At 37.3% G+C, this 17,100-nt stretch overlaps 1 protein-coding gene across 1 annotated transcript in view; it reads right to left on the bottom strand.

Moving 5' to 3' along the window:
- Positions 1-17,100, bottom strand: part of Nup35 (nucleoporin 35) — a 124,684-nt gene that overhangs the window by 24,034 nt on the left and 83,550 nt on the right. Inside the window, exons 8-9 of the mRNA XM_090386127.1 lie at positions 14,966-15,019; positions 2,774-2,843 (exon numbers count right to left, since the gene is read on the bottom strand). Coding sequence (XP_090242253.1) covers positions 2,774-2,843; positions 14,966-15,019 — 124 coding nt within the window. The remainder of the gene's footprint in view (positions 1-2,773; positions 2,844-14,965; positions 15,020-17,100) is intronic.

Below are 17,100 nucleotides of genomic sequence, written 5' to 3'. Positions count from 1 at the left end.
ACTTTGGCAGATTCTACGTGAAGAAAATATTCCAACCCAATTCCGGAAAGCGATCCAAAGCCTATATAAAAACTCAAAAGTCTGTATAAGATATTCTAATGGCCAACTATCAGACCCAATTAACACCAATAAAGGAGTGAAACAAGGATGTGGACTATCACCAAATTTATTTAATATCTACATCAATAAAATTCTTAAAGAATGGAAACAAACAATTAACAATGGAATACAGTTGAACAACAGGAATAAAATCCAAACTATATTATATGCTGATGATCAAGTTATAATGGCAAAATCCGAAGATGAACTACAGATAGCAGCAAATGAACTTAATAAAATAGGTAAAACGTTCGAGATGAAAATCTCCACCTCAAAAACAAAATCAATGGGATTATGTGGAAAAAACATATAAAGAGTCAAAATTGTTATTGATGATAAAATAATAGAACAAATATCTGACTTCACCTATTTGGGAAATTTAATATCAAATGAAGGTAAAGACATCCACATTAAACTACAAAAATATAATAAAATGAATGGAACGATTAAACGCCACTTCGGAAAACAAATGACAACTGAAACAAAATTACGACTGCACAACATCACTTCAAAACCAGCCCTCTTCTACAGCTGTGAGACTTGGGTCATAAATAAGAAAGATACACACAAACTAGAAGCAGCACAAATGAAATTTTTAAGACCATTATTAGGCTTTACAAGACTAGATCACCAAAGAAATATAGATATCCGCAAGGATATCTATATTTCTTTGGTGATCTAGTCTTGTAAAATGGAAAAATGGATCAGCCACGTAGAAAGAATGAACCCAGACCAGATCCCAAAATTAGCCTTTAATTACAAACCTACAGGCAAGAGAGATGCTGGTCGACCAAGACAACGATGGTGAGATCAAGACCACCTCCAAGAGCTACGACGGAAGAGGTCTTAAAAAACCTAAGCCAGTTCCATGATGATATTTATTATTTATTTATAATATTTGTTTATATTTATTTTATTTGCTTTACATTTTTATATTGACTGTAATTCTAATTTTGAGTTAGTGTTAATTTTTTATTAATATTATTAAAGTAGTGTACAGAGCCCTTGGAAAATATTTTGCTTAGGGCCCAATTACTCCAAAGGCAGGCCCTATTTGGAAACTCCACTAAAGAAATAATTTTGATAAGTAATCATTTTTCCCATTAACTTTAAAAGTTGGAAAGAGATGGAAATCTTTAAGCAGCTGACAGAATTTTTAATTTTGGGACCAGAAAATACTTTGTATTGTATCCAAGAATGGGAGATGGGAGAAAGAATCTTTCTTTCTTTCAAGGACCTATTTATAATGGAAGTAATGGGGTTCAAAATGAAATGTAAGCACTAGCAAGCTTTTGTAACTGGGAATGGAGTCAGGGCCAACTGCACAGGATAAGGTTAGTTGACTGATATTGTACTGCAATGGGAAATTTTGGTAGTTATTCTTGTTTGTAGCCAACATGGTGAACTCTGGTCACCTGGGAAGGTATCAGCCTTACAAATGAAGTCAAGCCAATCTCTGATGTCAAGTGATTGAAAAAAAGGGTAGATTTCTTTAGATAGGACAGTCATGCTAGCATCAAATCTTAGAAGGAAGAAATAATGAAAAGAGTAAAAAATAAAAAATTAATAAGAAAATGTGCACCTCATATGAATGTAGATTTCACTAAGTATGTGTATGCTCATTCTTATTTACTATTTTATTATTTTTTACCACCGAAAACTTCATGGCCATTTTTAGAAATTTAAACAGCCACAGCTTTGCACTGTAACTGTTCAGAATAGACACATGTTTATATAATCTTATCTTTTCTTCCCTTCATTATTTTAAAATTCTGAATTAATCCCAAATGTGTACTCTGTATGCTATTAAACACTGTATAAACAGATATTAATTTCATCAAAGAATTCATTGTGAAACCCTGATCCCCCACTATTTATTTATTTTTTAAATTCTGATTTGATATTTGACTATTTTACTCTAATTTTCATTTTTATAAAATTTCAAAACTACATGAAGAAACCCACTCCACAAAGCAAACAGCTAGCAAACAACTCACAGCTCAGGGAAAACACATTTATAGAATTCACACCAGAAAAAGTTAATGATTCACTATTAGGAAGGCAGACTGGCAAAAAAGTTATAAGAAAATAAATTCAAAATGCTCTGATGTCATGTAGGCTGTGAAATGACAAAAAAAAAAAAAAAAAAAAAAAAAAGTTAATTTCATAGAATGTGGTAAGCAGATTTTAAGTCAAGAGAATCAAAATGAGAGAAGTCCAGATTAGGAAGTCTTTGAAAGAAATATTAGAGTGGTCATAGACACAAGTGCCACCTTAAGACAACAAGAATCATACATGAGTAATTAGAATAAATGAGATTGGTGGTGCTAAAGAAACTGACAACTAAACTTCTGATAAAAAAAAAATGGCAATCTCTTAATTTTCCAATTTCGTGCATTTTTTGATAGCTACCTGCAAGAGTGGTTTGTAAATAAAGACTGTTTTTACCACACATATATAATGGAACGAGAAAGTCATATAGAAATCTCATGTAATTTCATCACTGAAATTACATGAGAATGGAAAAAATAAAATAAGTATTTTTCCCATTACAAGATTTTAGTTAGATGTCACTCCTGCTATTCAACATTTTTAAATAGCTGTTATTCTATTTAAGATTTTGGGCAAAGAAATATTTAGTTTTTATAATTTAGATAAAAATCACTAACTTTACCCTGTGTTCTAAAACAGTACCATACTGAGAGAACTGCTGCAGGACATAAGAGGCAGCAGCTGGAAGGAACCTGCAAACAAAACACATTTATCAAGGCACTGGAAACAGCCATTGTTAAATAAATAATTACTGAATAATAGAATGAATATTCACCAAGTTGAATTTCATTTACCTTTAAATTTATTATAGAAACTGATTCTAATATAAGGCAGAAGCCAGACATTATTGTCATATGATTTAAATTTACCTAGTTGAATGTATTTAAATTTCCTAATTGAACTCAATCACTCAGGGTCATCAAAATCAGCTGATAAGTGATATTTTACTGGTAGAGGGATTTTACTGATACACTAAGTTGAAGATAACATAATGCTAACAAGAACAGGAATTTCTTTTTTCGTTTCAAATATGATCTCAGATACATTTTACTCTATACCAAAAATAGCTATTCATTTATTTGAGAATTAAAAACTTTATCTTGAGGTATTAAAAAAAAAAAAAATCTGAACTAAGACAGCCTATAAATGACAATTTATCACAAAAGTTGCAAAAAAAAAAAAAAAATTTTAAGCAATAAAGTTCTACTTAGTATCCCAATTATATATGTGTTGTCTAAAAAAAAAAATTCATAACACTCATCTGGTTGGCTTTTCGCAGCATAATATCCCGAGTTCAGTCATTAACCACAGTGCCAACCTTTGTATCATCTGCAAACTTTGATATTAAACTTTATCATCAGTATCATTAATAAATATCGACAAGGACCCAATGAGGACCTTGTCAATATTTACTGACACGGTCCCCATTGGGCCTCCACAAATAGCATCACAAATCCATGAAGAGTAGTATCTCTGCCTTCAGCCACTCAATCATCCCTTTATTTGTAGCAGTAACTTTCCCTAATGCCACCTGCTCTGATTTGTATAGCAGTCTTACTTGGGGAATCTCTCATCAAGCCATCATTCTGACTTCAAGCCATCTGTGTAGACTTCATTTATCCTTGCGGGTGCTACTCGCAAGGACAAATGAAGTTGCTGGCAGACAGCTTTCTTCCAGACCTTGAGGGAGAAATCACAAGATGAAAGATGGGCATGCCCGAGTAGAAGGAATTGGCTTGGTGATTGGACAATGTTATCTACCATCATGTTTAGTTCACTTAACAGCTCTTAGATTCAAATACCAAAGGGTTGACTAGCAGTTCATGGGTGTTGGAGATTTTCCCATTGTGGCTCAAAGACTACTGTCCATGTGGGGTGATCAGGAAAGAACTTTAATTTGAAAGCATACTGCAAAGACAACTGTTTACATTGTAGAGGCTTTGAACAGGAGATGAACAGAATGCTTCAGTGGCAGATTCCCCGGATCTACCCAGTGAAGTGCTCTATTTCTAGCAGAGGCATAAACTGGGAACCATAATCAAGTTTAGGATGGATAAGAGCCCAGTAGAGCCGGAGTAGGGTACAGCAATATGCATTTCACAAAGCTGATGTAAGGGCACAAAGGATGTTAAGCCCTTTGACATACCTTGTCCTTAGCTGACAAACATGTTGTAGAAATGATGGCTTCTTGTCAAAAATAAGTCCCAGGAATTTGACTTTGGCTAACACTGGGATATTGTTTTGCCCAAGCTTTAATTCTGGGTCAGGATGAAAATTATGTTTCCGACAAAAAGTGTACACAAATCCTTCTGTGAAGAAAAATCTGAACCCATTAGTCAAAGACCAAGACATAAGGTGATTAGCTGCTTTTTGTAGTTGCCTTTCAATGACCATATTGCATGAATGACAAAATACTGAAAAATGATCAATGCAGAGCGCATTGTTTACATTGGTAAAGTTGTTTTTTTTTTTGGCAGAGTTTATTTTGATGGCAAAAAGTTGACAGAATGGATCTTTGTGGGACTCCCTTCTCTTGGCAAAACACTCGAGAGGGTGTGGATCATCCTAAACAAACTTTAAATTGGTGATTCAAAAGAAAGTTTTTAATAAACATTGGAAGATAACCCATGAGGCCAAAGTTATGGAGATCTTGCAATATGCCAAACAGCCAGGCTGTGTTGTACTTTATTCAATATTAAAGAAAACTGCTACCAGATGCTCAGATTTAATAAAGCATTGCAAATGTGAGTTTTGAGTCTGATTAAATGATATAAAGTGGATCTGTTTCTTTGGAAGCTGCACCGTGTTCTGGAAAGCAGACCACTTGTTTCCAAATACCATATAAGGCAAGCATTAACCATTTTTACCAGTAACTTGCACAAACAGCAAGTTAGAGCAATGGAACAATAGTTACTTGGATTAATAGGATTCTTTCTTGGTTTTTTTTGGAAGGCAAGAACCTTCGTCCAGAAATCTCTGAAATTCTTTGTCAAGAAAGAGTCTATTAAATAAAGCTAGAAGATGACCCTCAGAATTGAAAGGTGGTTTATCATTTCATAGTGGATATTATTTGGCTCTGCTCGTAAGAGAATGCATGTGCAACTTAATTTTTCCTGTGTAAAGGGCTTGTTGTCTGGTTCAAGTCCCTTTGAAGGGAAGTTTAGTGAACATTCCTTGTTTTCTCTTTTAGGGCTAAGAACTCTTGGCCTTAAAAGAGAAAATGTTATTGCAGAGATTTTTACAAACATTTTACCTCTAGAATATTTGTAACTGCAGTTGGATCTGCAATTGGAAATCCATTGTGCTAAAGGACATGGTGTATATTTTGCCTTCTTTTTCCAAATCTTATCTCAGAGACTACTTTTGAGCTAGCAGCCTGCATTATGGAGGAGGTAAAATGGATCCAAGATTCCCTATGGCTCTGATGTCAGATATAGCATGCTCTGGCACATGCACATTTAAATTCTCTGTAGTGAGATATTGGCAGAATATCCCTCATGCCTTGTTTTGGGTTTTCTAGCTGCTGAATTTCTGTTCTGAATTCAAAAGTTTCGGAAATAGTGGAAACCATATAGGCATTTTTGGAATTAAAACTACTGCTGTTGCTGCATGCGCAATACCTTCTGTAATGTGTGTAACTGCATCGCTGATGGGCTTCTGTTTGAAGGCATTCCAGTCAGCCTAATCAAACTTTCAGTGATTTGTCCTTGATGATTGACAGGGTCTTTTGGCAATCAGAAGCAATATCACAGAAAAGTGATCACTCTCATAGGGATTTTCTTCATCCTCCCAGGTGAATGAAGGGAGGAGAGAAAGGGAGCAGATAGAGAGACCAATGGCAGTAAAAGTATAGGTAGGCATGTAGGAAAGAGTGTTTGTTCATATATTTAGAAAGCAGAGCTTCTTATTTTTGGGCATGCACTCTATTTTTTGCCCCATCCTATTAATATCTGCAGGGTATTATGTCCATTACAATCTCCTCATAAGAGAATAGGAGCAGGCAGTTGTGACGAGATTATCAAGAACTGTCTGGGAGATGTTAATCCCAGGTGGCAAATATACTGAATGAATTGTTAGAAGAAACCCTACAAAGAGGCAAATGGCAACTGCCTCTATGGTGGTTGTAAGAGGGATTACTTGCTTGGAAAGGGATATGATTGCCGAATAGGATGGCAACTCCACCAGGAGAAGATCTATCCCCCATTAGGTAGGGTCTTCATTTGGCTCCAACAAACAAAGGCACACTGGCTTGTACTTATGCAGGAGGGTCTTGATGTCATCAACAATCCGTTGGAATTCAAGGCAATTTCACTCTATGAATTTGGTCATCATTTGGACTTTGTGGATCAGTCAGATGGCTTCTGAAGTGCTGATGGCTTAGTTTTTTCAGTCTTGGATTTATTATTATTTTTTTTGGGAAGTATGGATGCTGTCCTGTGTCCATTTCTTCCTTGGCATAGAGTTCCTTGACTAAATCATCTGTTATCTCCTTTACATCAGTGTCCATGTCTTCCTGTGTTACACCAGAAAGTTTTTTTTTGATCTTATTATTACCTATTGTTATTTTTGATCTTTTTTTTTTTTTGTTACAAGTGGAGTATTAGGAGGCACAGATACAGGATTGGCAGCTGATTGGTGGTCTTTCTGGGTGGGTTTTTGCGAGCTTAATAAATAGCAAGCAGTGGGAGTAAATGACTCTGATGTTGGTATGGTCATCTCAGTTTTTGTATCCCTATGGTACACTTCCCAGAAACATTCTGGGTGTATGAAGGCCTGCCTCTATTTACTGATTAGATATGTTTCCCAGCTTCTTGGTAAGAAATGTTCAGTTTTTGGATTTCTTTCTCTTCCTTCCATTGCTAGCATGCTTGAGAGAATGTAGGATGCTCTCCTTGGCAATTTGTACAAATTGGCTTAGACATTAAAAATTCCTTGCTCTTTTGGTCTTTGCCGCTACACTGAGCACAGGCAGAGGACCCAAGGGCCATACTTTTGGTATTTAAAACACCTTAGTGGATTTGGCACATAAAACTGGGCAGTTTAAGTAGCCTGCCTTGATGGAACTTGAAGGCAGTGAGTGTTGAATGTTAGGATGAAAACTCACATAGGAACAGGACTCCACTGCCATCCTTATGCATTAAGAGTTGCTAAACTGTCACTGCTTGGTATTTCAATTCAGGTCAGATTTCTTCTTCAGAGATGTGAAGATCCCACTCTGAAATGACACTATATGAAGAGTTCGGAGTTTTATGGGGGTTACAATGATAGATATTTCCCCTATCATTGTGGCTTTCTGAATTTGCTGGGCGTTTCGGACTTAACTTTCAAAAGACATTTTTAAAATGTCTTCAGCATGCAGTCTTTTCACAGATTTTGGAGATTCTGCCAAGCCCATCTAATCTTTGCTGGATGAAGGAGGATGGCATTTCCCCAATTGACCGTTCTCTGGTGAAATAGACAATGAGGCAAAGCAGTGTTACTGATAATAGTTTATCTCAGTTGTGGGTCTTTACACAGAGGTATCGGTGTCATCCGATTGGTTAGGTATGGCCTCATTGGGGGCCCCAGAAGATTAATTTAAATTACTCATGAGAGTAAAATAGAAATTTCTGATACCCTAAATACCTCACTCACCACAGATTGCTACAAGAGGATGCCCACTCGTTAACTAGCAAGTACTGTGTACGCAAATGGGATGAAAAGTTCGTTTAGAGAATCATACCCACATTTCCAATAAGTCTTGGCCCTATCCCAGGACCAAAGGGAAGAAGACTTATAAGAATGCAGTTGACCTTAGGATGAAAGAACCACCTGCTGATTGATCCCAGTTGGGCCAGTCTGGGACCTCCTGTCGTCGAAGCAGGGGACAAAGTGGTGTATTAGAGCTAGGCACCTCACCCACCAGAATCCCCTTTTCTGAGTTTCCACAGGTCACAGTGGTACGTGTCGGATTCCAATGATATAACCCTGTAAACAAGATATGGGCACTGGATTCCAGATGCTAATCTAGAAGCCCAGCTGCATCACTAGGAGGTCTCCTCACAGATGCACATGACGGATATTTAACTGCAAACTAGTTTACACTTACCATAGGTTTGTGTCTCCTGCTAAATTATAATCATTCATGTATTTTTCTTGTCTGCTGCTAGTTTCATTAATTCATCTGATATTCATTTAGGTCAAAACCTTGAACAATATCTCTTAGTTGATATAGAAAGCTTAATAGCTTCTACAATTACCATCTTGAATGGTTTCCGTTTAGAGTTTGCAGTTTGGTAACAGTATCAGCTGTTGCCAATGAAAATAATTTAAAAACTGACTGAGACCACTGTAGCAAAAGCCCATCCCTCTGCCCCTGACAGTAGTTACATCTTTAAGTAAATCTCATATAAATATACTGTGATCACTGTCACCTAATGGTTCTTTTATTTGAAGATTCTTAATGCAAGAAGAATTGCTGCAAATAATCAGGGCAAGAATGCTGCTTTCTCTCATTGCCTAACATGCTACTCCAGAAAACAGTCTTACAATAAATCCAGAAAATTTCTGCTACTGTTGTTGTTGTTCGGTTTAACGACACAAGGGCTACTAAGGCCAAATTGTGTCTCTTCATCGTTAATTGACAAAAAGCATATTGTTAGAGAAATTACATTATATGCTTCTGTACAAACCAATATGTTTTAGATATAATAAAAGTTCTTCAATATTTGCTTCATTTCCTAAGATGCAAGATAAATCAGGTGATATATTCAATTTAGAGAGAGAGACTGAAAAGTGTTTGACCGGATGGTTGAATGTAAGGGACAATCAACCAGGAAATGACAGACTGTAAGTTGCATCTGACAGGATGGGCACTGTGGTGGGCTTTCACCCAATAATAGAAAGAGATGAGTATGGTGAGTGTGTCCAATCCTGAGTCTTGCCAGTACCACTTCCTCTCGTCTGTTTCTTCGGAAGCCAGACAGCCACAGCTTTGGATCTTCTTTTATCTGGTAAAAGTTTATTGTTAGGGTCACTTTTCCAGGTCTGTGACCATTTATTGTAGCAGGCTTTGCGTATGACAGACTTAAAATCAGAGAAAAGAAACTGAGGATGTTGTGAGAGAGTGGGCTGAGGATGTTTAGCGGCAAAGTCGGCACTTTCATTTCCCGGAATGCCTGAATGGCCAGGGATCTAGCAAAAACTGATTGACTGATTGGACACACTGCAAGCAAATAGCTGGGAATGAATCTGTTTCAATGTAGGGTGAGAAATGGAGGAATTCTTCCTTATGGCAGAGACAGCACTAAGAGAATCTGTGTAAATTATGGCAGATGAGATGGAAAGCTCAATTATCTTACTAAGCGCTAACTTAATGGCATATAATTCAGCTGTGAAGACGCTGCAAGCAAGCGGTAGTGTGGCTGAAATTGTACATAAAGGAAAAACTGCTGCAGCACCTACCATACTCTCAGTTTTTGAACCATCCGTATAAATTTTACAGGCATGGTTGTTCATAGTAGCATGAGCTGAATGTAACTGTCTGATATTGCAGGAAGGTATATTTTCCCCCCACTGGAGGAAGTATGTATCTTGAGAGACAGACACATATGTCCAAGGAGCAACAGGTGTAGTTGTGTCTTGGAAGATTTCATTTAAATTGACATTCCAAGTCTGAACAAGCTCTTTGATCCTGAGAGAGGCGGGTCTATTTTCATTTGGCTTGCTCTCATAGAAGACATCCCAACGAGTATTATAGAGATACTCCCAACTTGGGTGCGATGGTAGACTCTGGATCTTAGCAGCGTAGTGAAGCAGTAGTGTTTTTCTACGCATAATAGTGTTTTTCTACGCATAATGGTTGTATTATGCGTTTTTCTACGCATAATACAACCATAATCTAGCCGTGAACGGATTAAACTTCTATAAAGATGCAGCAAAGTACACCGATCAGCTCTCCATGACATAGATGATACCGAACGAAGTATATTTAAATGCTTTAAACAAGAAGTTCTCGAATAAGTAATGTGAGCCTGGAAATTTAGTTTGCGGTCTAATAGTAGTCCAAGAAATTTAATGGTATTAACGAGCAAGATTGGAGTATTGTTTATTTGTAATTCAGGTTCAGGATGGAGAGCTCGCTTCTTGCAAAAGTGAGTGACAGTGCATTTCTTTTCTGACAGTCTGTAACCGTTCCGTGAAGTCCAGGATTCTATTTTGGTTATGGCAAGTTGTAGCTGCCGTTCAATGGTATTCATACTTTGAAATTGACAGGAAATGGTAAGATCATCTGCATACATATAAGTTTGAACAGTTTTTGGGATATCTCGTGTCATGCTGCTAACTCAGATTGAAAACAGTGTTGGACTGAGTATTGATCCCTGCGGGACTCCCTCTTCCTGAATGTGAGATATAGAGAGGACGTTTTTGTATCGGACTTGAAAAGAGCGCAATTGCAGGAAATTCTGAATTATTTCTGGCAAATGACTCCTAAGCCCCAGATGGTAAAGGTCCATAATAATACCATGCCGCCATGTAGTGTCAAATGCCTTTTCAAGATCTAAATTGACCATGACTAGATGTTTCATGAAAAAGGCATTTCGGATATGAGACTCGGCTTTAATGAGCACATCTAGGGTTGATCTATTTTTTTCGAAAGCCATACTGGTGATCTGGAAGGAGATTCTCTGACTCCAGGATGTAAGTGAGCCTAGTATGAACCAGTCTTTCGAAAAATTTTCCAATGCAGCTCGTAAGAGATATTGGCCTGTAGTTTTCAACACAGGAAGGATTTTTTCCTGCTTTTGGTAAGGCGATAATGAACGAATGGTGCCATGAACATGGATAGGCATTTTCAGAGTAGATCCGAATGTAAAAAATTAATAGGGTTCTCAAGTCTTCTCCAAGTAAATGCTTTAACATAATGTAATGAACTCCATCTGGACCTGCAGCACTATTGGAAGATCTGTTTAATGATTCTTGAAGTTCTATTAACATAAACGGTTGGTTGTACGGGAATGAACGGCGCGTGGAGAAGTTAATTTTATACCGTTCTGCACCTGCTTTGATATTCTGGAAGGTGGAGGCATAGGTGGCAGAAGCTGATATTTTTGCAAATGATTCTGCTAATGCATTTGCAACTTCTTCGGGAGTAGAAATGTCTTTCCCTTTCCAATGAAGTATTGGAGAGGGCAGCCGAGCAAATTTGCCATTTAGTGCCTGTATTCTTTTCCAGATGACTTGTGTGTCCGTGTCTTTGGTAATGGTGGAGGCAAAAGCAATCAATGAATCCCGTTTCGCTTTCCGCCTAACTTGTCTAGCTTTTGCTTTTAGTCTTTTAAAAGCAATTATGTTACCAGTGGTGGAATACTTGCAGAAATGATTCCAGGCGCGGTTTTTTTCCTGTTTGGCAATTAAACAATCTGTATTCCACCAGTGATTTCTGTGTTTTCGATATGGTGTGGATTTTGGAATGGAGGCCTTAGCTGCAGTCAGAATCTGATTGGTTATGTAAGTGTTGACATCATCAATATGTTGTCTTTGAACATAAAATCTGTCTAAGCGTATCTGGGCAGAATAGCCACCCCAGTTTGATTTTTAAAATGCCAAGTGGATCGTTGGTTAGGATTTGAAGTTACCCCTGTTTGTAGCGAGCAAATAATTGGAAAGTGATCACTGTTGAAGGGATCGGTTAATACCGACCATGTCATGATTGGAAATATGGATGGTGAAACAAATTGACAAGTCTATTGCGGAAGCAGATCCGGTTGCTAAGTGGATGTAGATAGGAGATCCAGAATTTAATAAATTAAGATCATTATTATGCATGAATTCCTCCATCAATTTGCCTCTTATATCCATTGTGGCCGATCCCCACAATGGATGGTGTCCATTAAAGTCACAAAAAAGACAAATTGGTGTTGGGAGTTGTGCAATGAGGTTGTCAAGTTCTGAAAGCAGAAGTGGGGCAGATGGCAGAATATAAATGGAAACAATGGAAAATGACGTACCAACTGCAAGGCGAGCTGCCACAGCTTCTAGGGTAGTTCTCAATTGGATCGGCTTGGATGGTATGTTAGCGTTAACAAGAATAGCAACTCCTCCACGTGCAGGTGATACCAAGTTCTTATCCCATCTGTAAATGGTATAACTTGAAAATTTTGGCAAAACTTGGGGTGACAAGAATGTTTCCTGTAAGCATACACCTATGGGATTAAATTGAGCTATTAAATCTCTTAAGTCATCAGAATGAGTGTTTAGTCCTCTGAAATTCCATTGTATGATCTTATTCATTATTTAGGTTTACCTGAGGGTGATTCTTCTGACTGTTTTCCGTGCATGGGATATTTTTTCCGGTCCTTTTTTGAGAATGTGGGGCGTCCAGTATCCATGGTGTCATCTGCATGGAATAGGTTCCTCATTGTCTAGCAGCTCATCTACATCAATGTTTTTGGAGGGAGATTCCGTTTTTTAGAGAATGATTCAGATTTTAATTGTTCTTTTCCAACTGGGACTAATGGGGTATGAGTAGGAATGCTGATTGGAGTATTTGTGGCTTCACTAGTTCTTTTTGGAGGATTATCTTTCTTTGAGGTTGAAAGCGTAGATTTGAGCCAGTTTGCTAGAGAGGTGTTAGGTGGAACTGATACATCTGTTTGAGCTGCAGTAGAAACAAAGTTCCGAGTGCGAGCTGCATAGGAACAACTACTAGGCATGGTCGACATAACTTGTCTACGCGCCTCAGGGAAGGTGACTTTATTTTCTATTTTGTACTTTTGAATTTTATTTCCTGTAATCCATAGCTCACAGGTTTTGGAAAAAGCTGGGTGGCTTTCTTTGCAGTTTGGACAAACAGGGGTTTTGACAGAGCAATCCGCTTGAGTGTGATCTTTAGAGCCTCAGACGGGACATATGGCCTCACCTCTACATGCCTGCTGCGAATGCCCGTATTTCTGGCATTTGAAGCAGTGAACGGGATTCGGGATAAATGGTCTAATACAACAATTCAAATAGCCAGCTTTAATTGAGGATGGTAAGTCTGGTGTACTGAATGCTAAAATGATCGATCTCGTTGGAGTGAGATTTCCATCTTTTTTAGTCATAATCCGTTTCACATTTGTAACTTTTTGACTACTTAGTTCTTGAAGTAGCTCTTCTTCGGAGACTGTAATTAGGTCCCACTCACTGATTACACCCTTTGATGAATTTAAGGTTCTGTGTGGAGTAATTGATACTGTAAGCCCACAAAATGATGTTGTGTTTAAGAGCCGCTCAGAATGTTTAGCGGTGGCAGTTTCAATGAGGAGATCTCCAGATTGTAGTCTTTTCACCATTTTTGGTGATCCAGCAATTGATTCCAAATATTTTTGAATCAAGAATGGTGATAATTTGCCTACAGGTTGGGAGGATAAGGAATGAATCACCAAGAAATTTGGTAATTCATCATGGCATTCAGGTTCCCTTCTAAGCCTTTTGGGCTGGTTGGTGTCACGGTCGTTGTCAGGAATTTCTGACCTTGAGCTTGATGGCTCTAAAGGTGGATAATTACTCGTATCCATGTTAGCTCCTTTTGGCCCTGGGGGTGTATTTTTACCACACAGATTACCGGCCCCACCACGGGGAGGCAGGAGCAGTGCTGCTTGTGGCCAAGTGTATAGGTTAGTACAATTAGTAAGACGAATTAAATTAAAGAAAAAGGTTCTTTCCTTCTTCTGGGCTCTCTTCTTAGTGCTTTTAAGAAAAAGAGCTACTTAACGAAAAAGTTTAATAAGCAAGGGAGAAAACAAAAGAGAACCTAGTCGCTTAGAGAAAAACGCTTTTCAATCGCACGAGAATCGCTTGGCCACGGAAACGCTTGGCACCCGGGGCCCATTTCTGCTACTGTGTGTGTGTGTGTGATGAATCCACAAGTTCCCATCAATATCCAGAAAGTTAAAATCTCCATTATAACATTCTGATTTGTTGTTTTCCTTATTTGTCTGTACAGTTGTTCTTTATACTCATCATACACCCATTCTCATTTGTTTTCCCAGTGCTTTTATTTCACACCAAACTGACTCCCACACAGGTTACCTACTGCAACAGATGCATTGCATTAGATTCTATGTACTTCTGAACTCCTGCACCCCCACAGAGCAAGGACAGAAACCAGATGGTTACACTTGGATGGAACTGCTTACACACAATAAATAAAATAAAAGTCACATATGTGCACACTGTACTCACCATAATCATATCCTGAATCCCCCATATTGTACAAGCAAGTACAGTTGCTCATACAATAATGCAGGGCAAGTCACAGGAAGTTAGTTACCAATTACAGCAAAGTCCTTTTTCTAGTCATTGATTCTCAATGTGCATGTACCCATCATTCTAACCCACCCTATAAATTTACTTTAGAAAGATGGAAAATGTTGAAATAGGTATTAATACATACAGCTAACTCATAGATTTATTTATTTTGAATATTATCAATAAATATGACCTTCACTTAATTTTCTGTAGGCTTGTACTGTAAAAACATAACATAAATGACAAAAAATGAAGCTATTCAAAAAAAAACTGTAGGAGAAATATTCTATCAATTTTACAGAAAAATCGCAGAAATCTGCAGGTATGCAGTTACAGAATACAGAGGTAGGCCACAGCATTTCTATAATTAGTGCAAAGTGCTACCAAAGTACTGGCCTTTAGCTTGAAACCTTTTATGTTTGTAACAAAAAGAAAACTATACTGTTCTTTATAGTATAAGAGTACTATGAACGATGTGAACTTATCATTAAAAATAATTTAAAACCAATCAGGTTTATTTTATACAAAAAAGTACTTCACATACCCAAATACTGTCACCCATGTTTCATCTAACTGATTTGCATCTGAAAGTTCTTCCCTGAAAATGAAAGCAATTGCATCATTTACTCAGTTTTTTAACCATAATTTACTAATAACAAAAATACATGAAGAATTTAAACTTGTGAAAACAGTTTATATCCCTCCCAACTAACCCATTGTCATTCAATGGGTTGGGATGAGGGTGTAAACTATTCACCATTTTATATTTTATTAACTGATTTCAAATTGAGAAATAAAGTTAATACCTATACTCTCCTATGTAAGAGTTCAATTCCGCCACAGAAATCTAGGATGCATCTTATACTTTTTTTTTTAAATCACTGTTTTGGTTACATAAATTATATCTAAGGCATATATTACAGAAGGAAAATGAGACATTTTCTTGTAAAAGCAAGCTAGGGAAGTATCCTCTGGTTCAAATAGCACTGCTCCTCTGCGACAGGACACTACAGTTGATGCTTATAGACAATCACATAACGTGATCTCTGCTTATGTTTCCTCAAGGAGGAAGAGTCCTATCCACTTATTATTTACAGCTGCAATCATTTCTGCACATGATTTAAAAATTTGATGACTACTGCTCCCAAAGCTCATCTTGAAGCCACCACAAATAAATCTTATGATTTCTCAACATTATGATATATACCTCAAACAGTACATGGACTGTCAATAAGCTCCTAAAATACTAATGGTTCTCCTCAAGCTGCAAAATTATGGCAGCTATGACAATCAAAGAACCTTCAGAAAAGAACTTTAGAGAACCTTTTTGCAATTATATGACTGATGAACAAAGTGTGGAATAGCCAATCTTCATTTTGAAAAATTCATATATAATTATTTGTATATACAGGATGTGGTCAAAAAGAGTTCAAGGATTGAATAATTGGGAAGTGATGAAGGTTACCAGCTATTCAGATCGATCTTCTTTGAAGTAGTCTCCTTGACAAGGTATACACAAATTCCAATGCATCTCCAAATTCTGGAACTATTCTTTATAGGCTTATTTTTGAATTTCTAATAGTACCAATCACATTCTGAATAATTTTCGGTGGGGGGGAGGAATTACAGGTAGCTAAATCACATGAGTATGGCAAACAGGGGACCACAGTGATAGTGATTTTCAAGAAGTTCTTGAATGGAAAGCACTGCACATGCAGGGGTATTGGCATAGTGCATGTGTCAATCCCTGAAGGCTACTTTTTCTGGCTGGCTCTTTTCTCTGAAAAGGACTGTGCAATCACTGTACAACTGTTTTGTAGTATTCACAGTTTGACCAGGAAACAATTCCCTGAAAATCAAAAAACCCATTTTATCAAGATCCTTGCTTTTTTCCTTTCCCTCCTCTTTGATGTAATGGAGTCTTCTACAGGGGAGAAACCTTTGTTTCTCAGTCATAGCTGCAAGCCCACCATTCACTACTGATAACAATGAAGTAATCAGTAGTGGCACTTGTCAGGCAGCATCAGCACACCGACACACTCACAAACTTGCCACTCAGTGATTGTCAAGGATGCAAGGCATAAGCCCGCCTGAAATGTGTCATATTTCTATTATATCTTGTGCTAAAATTGATTGGCATTCCATAAGAAAATACCAATTTCACTCGAAACTTCAGATAATTACACTTTAATCACATCTGATCAAGGTCACAAACATAAGCAATTGAATCAATGATTTCTGAAGTTGACACGTGGCCAGAGCCATAATAATCTTTGACTAATGAGTAGTCCTTTTAAAACTGACAAATTACTGAAGTCTTCAAAAGATGTGGCACCTTCTCTGAAAGTTTTTTGTATTTTGTAGATTTCTATCTCAATTTGCTGCTCAGTAAAATTACCCATTTTAAAATGCAACAAAATGCATAATACACCTTCTCAACATGACCTTAATTCATACTGACTGCAGATAAATGGATGATTCATGCATTACCATGCCTAAACGAGTTACTAAATGTGCTGTGAGGTCACAATTTACTAATGATGTCATAATTTCAAGATAAGAAGTCAGTTCCCCAAACTTTTGGATCACACCACTTATTTGTTTAAATAACAAATCCTGAAAAATTTTGACCCTCCTTTGCAAAAAAAATATAACATCAATTAAGATGCCTTAAGATAA

This window comes from Mastigoproctus giganteus, chromosome 12, assembly GCF_048544385.1.
Source record: "Mastigoproctus giganteus isolate SK-2022 chromosome 12, ASM4854438v1, whole genome shotgun sequence".
Lineage (NCBI taxonomy): Eukaryota > Metazoa > Arthropoda > Arachnida > Uropygi > Thelyphonidae > Mastigoproctus > Mastigoproctus giganteus.
This window is presented reverse-complemented; position numbering and strand designations above follow the sequence as displayed.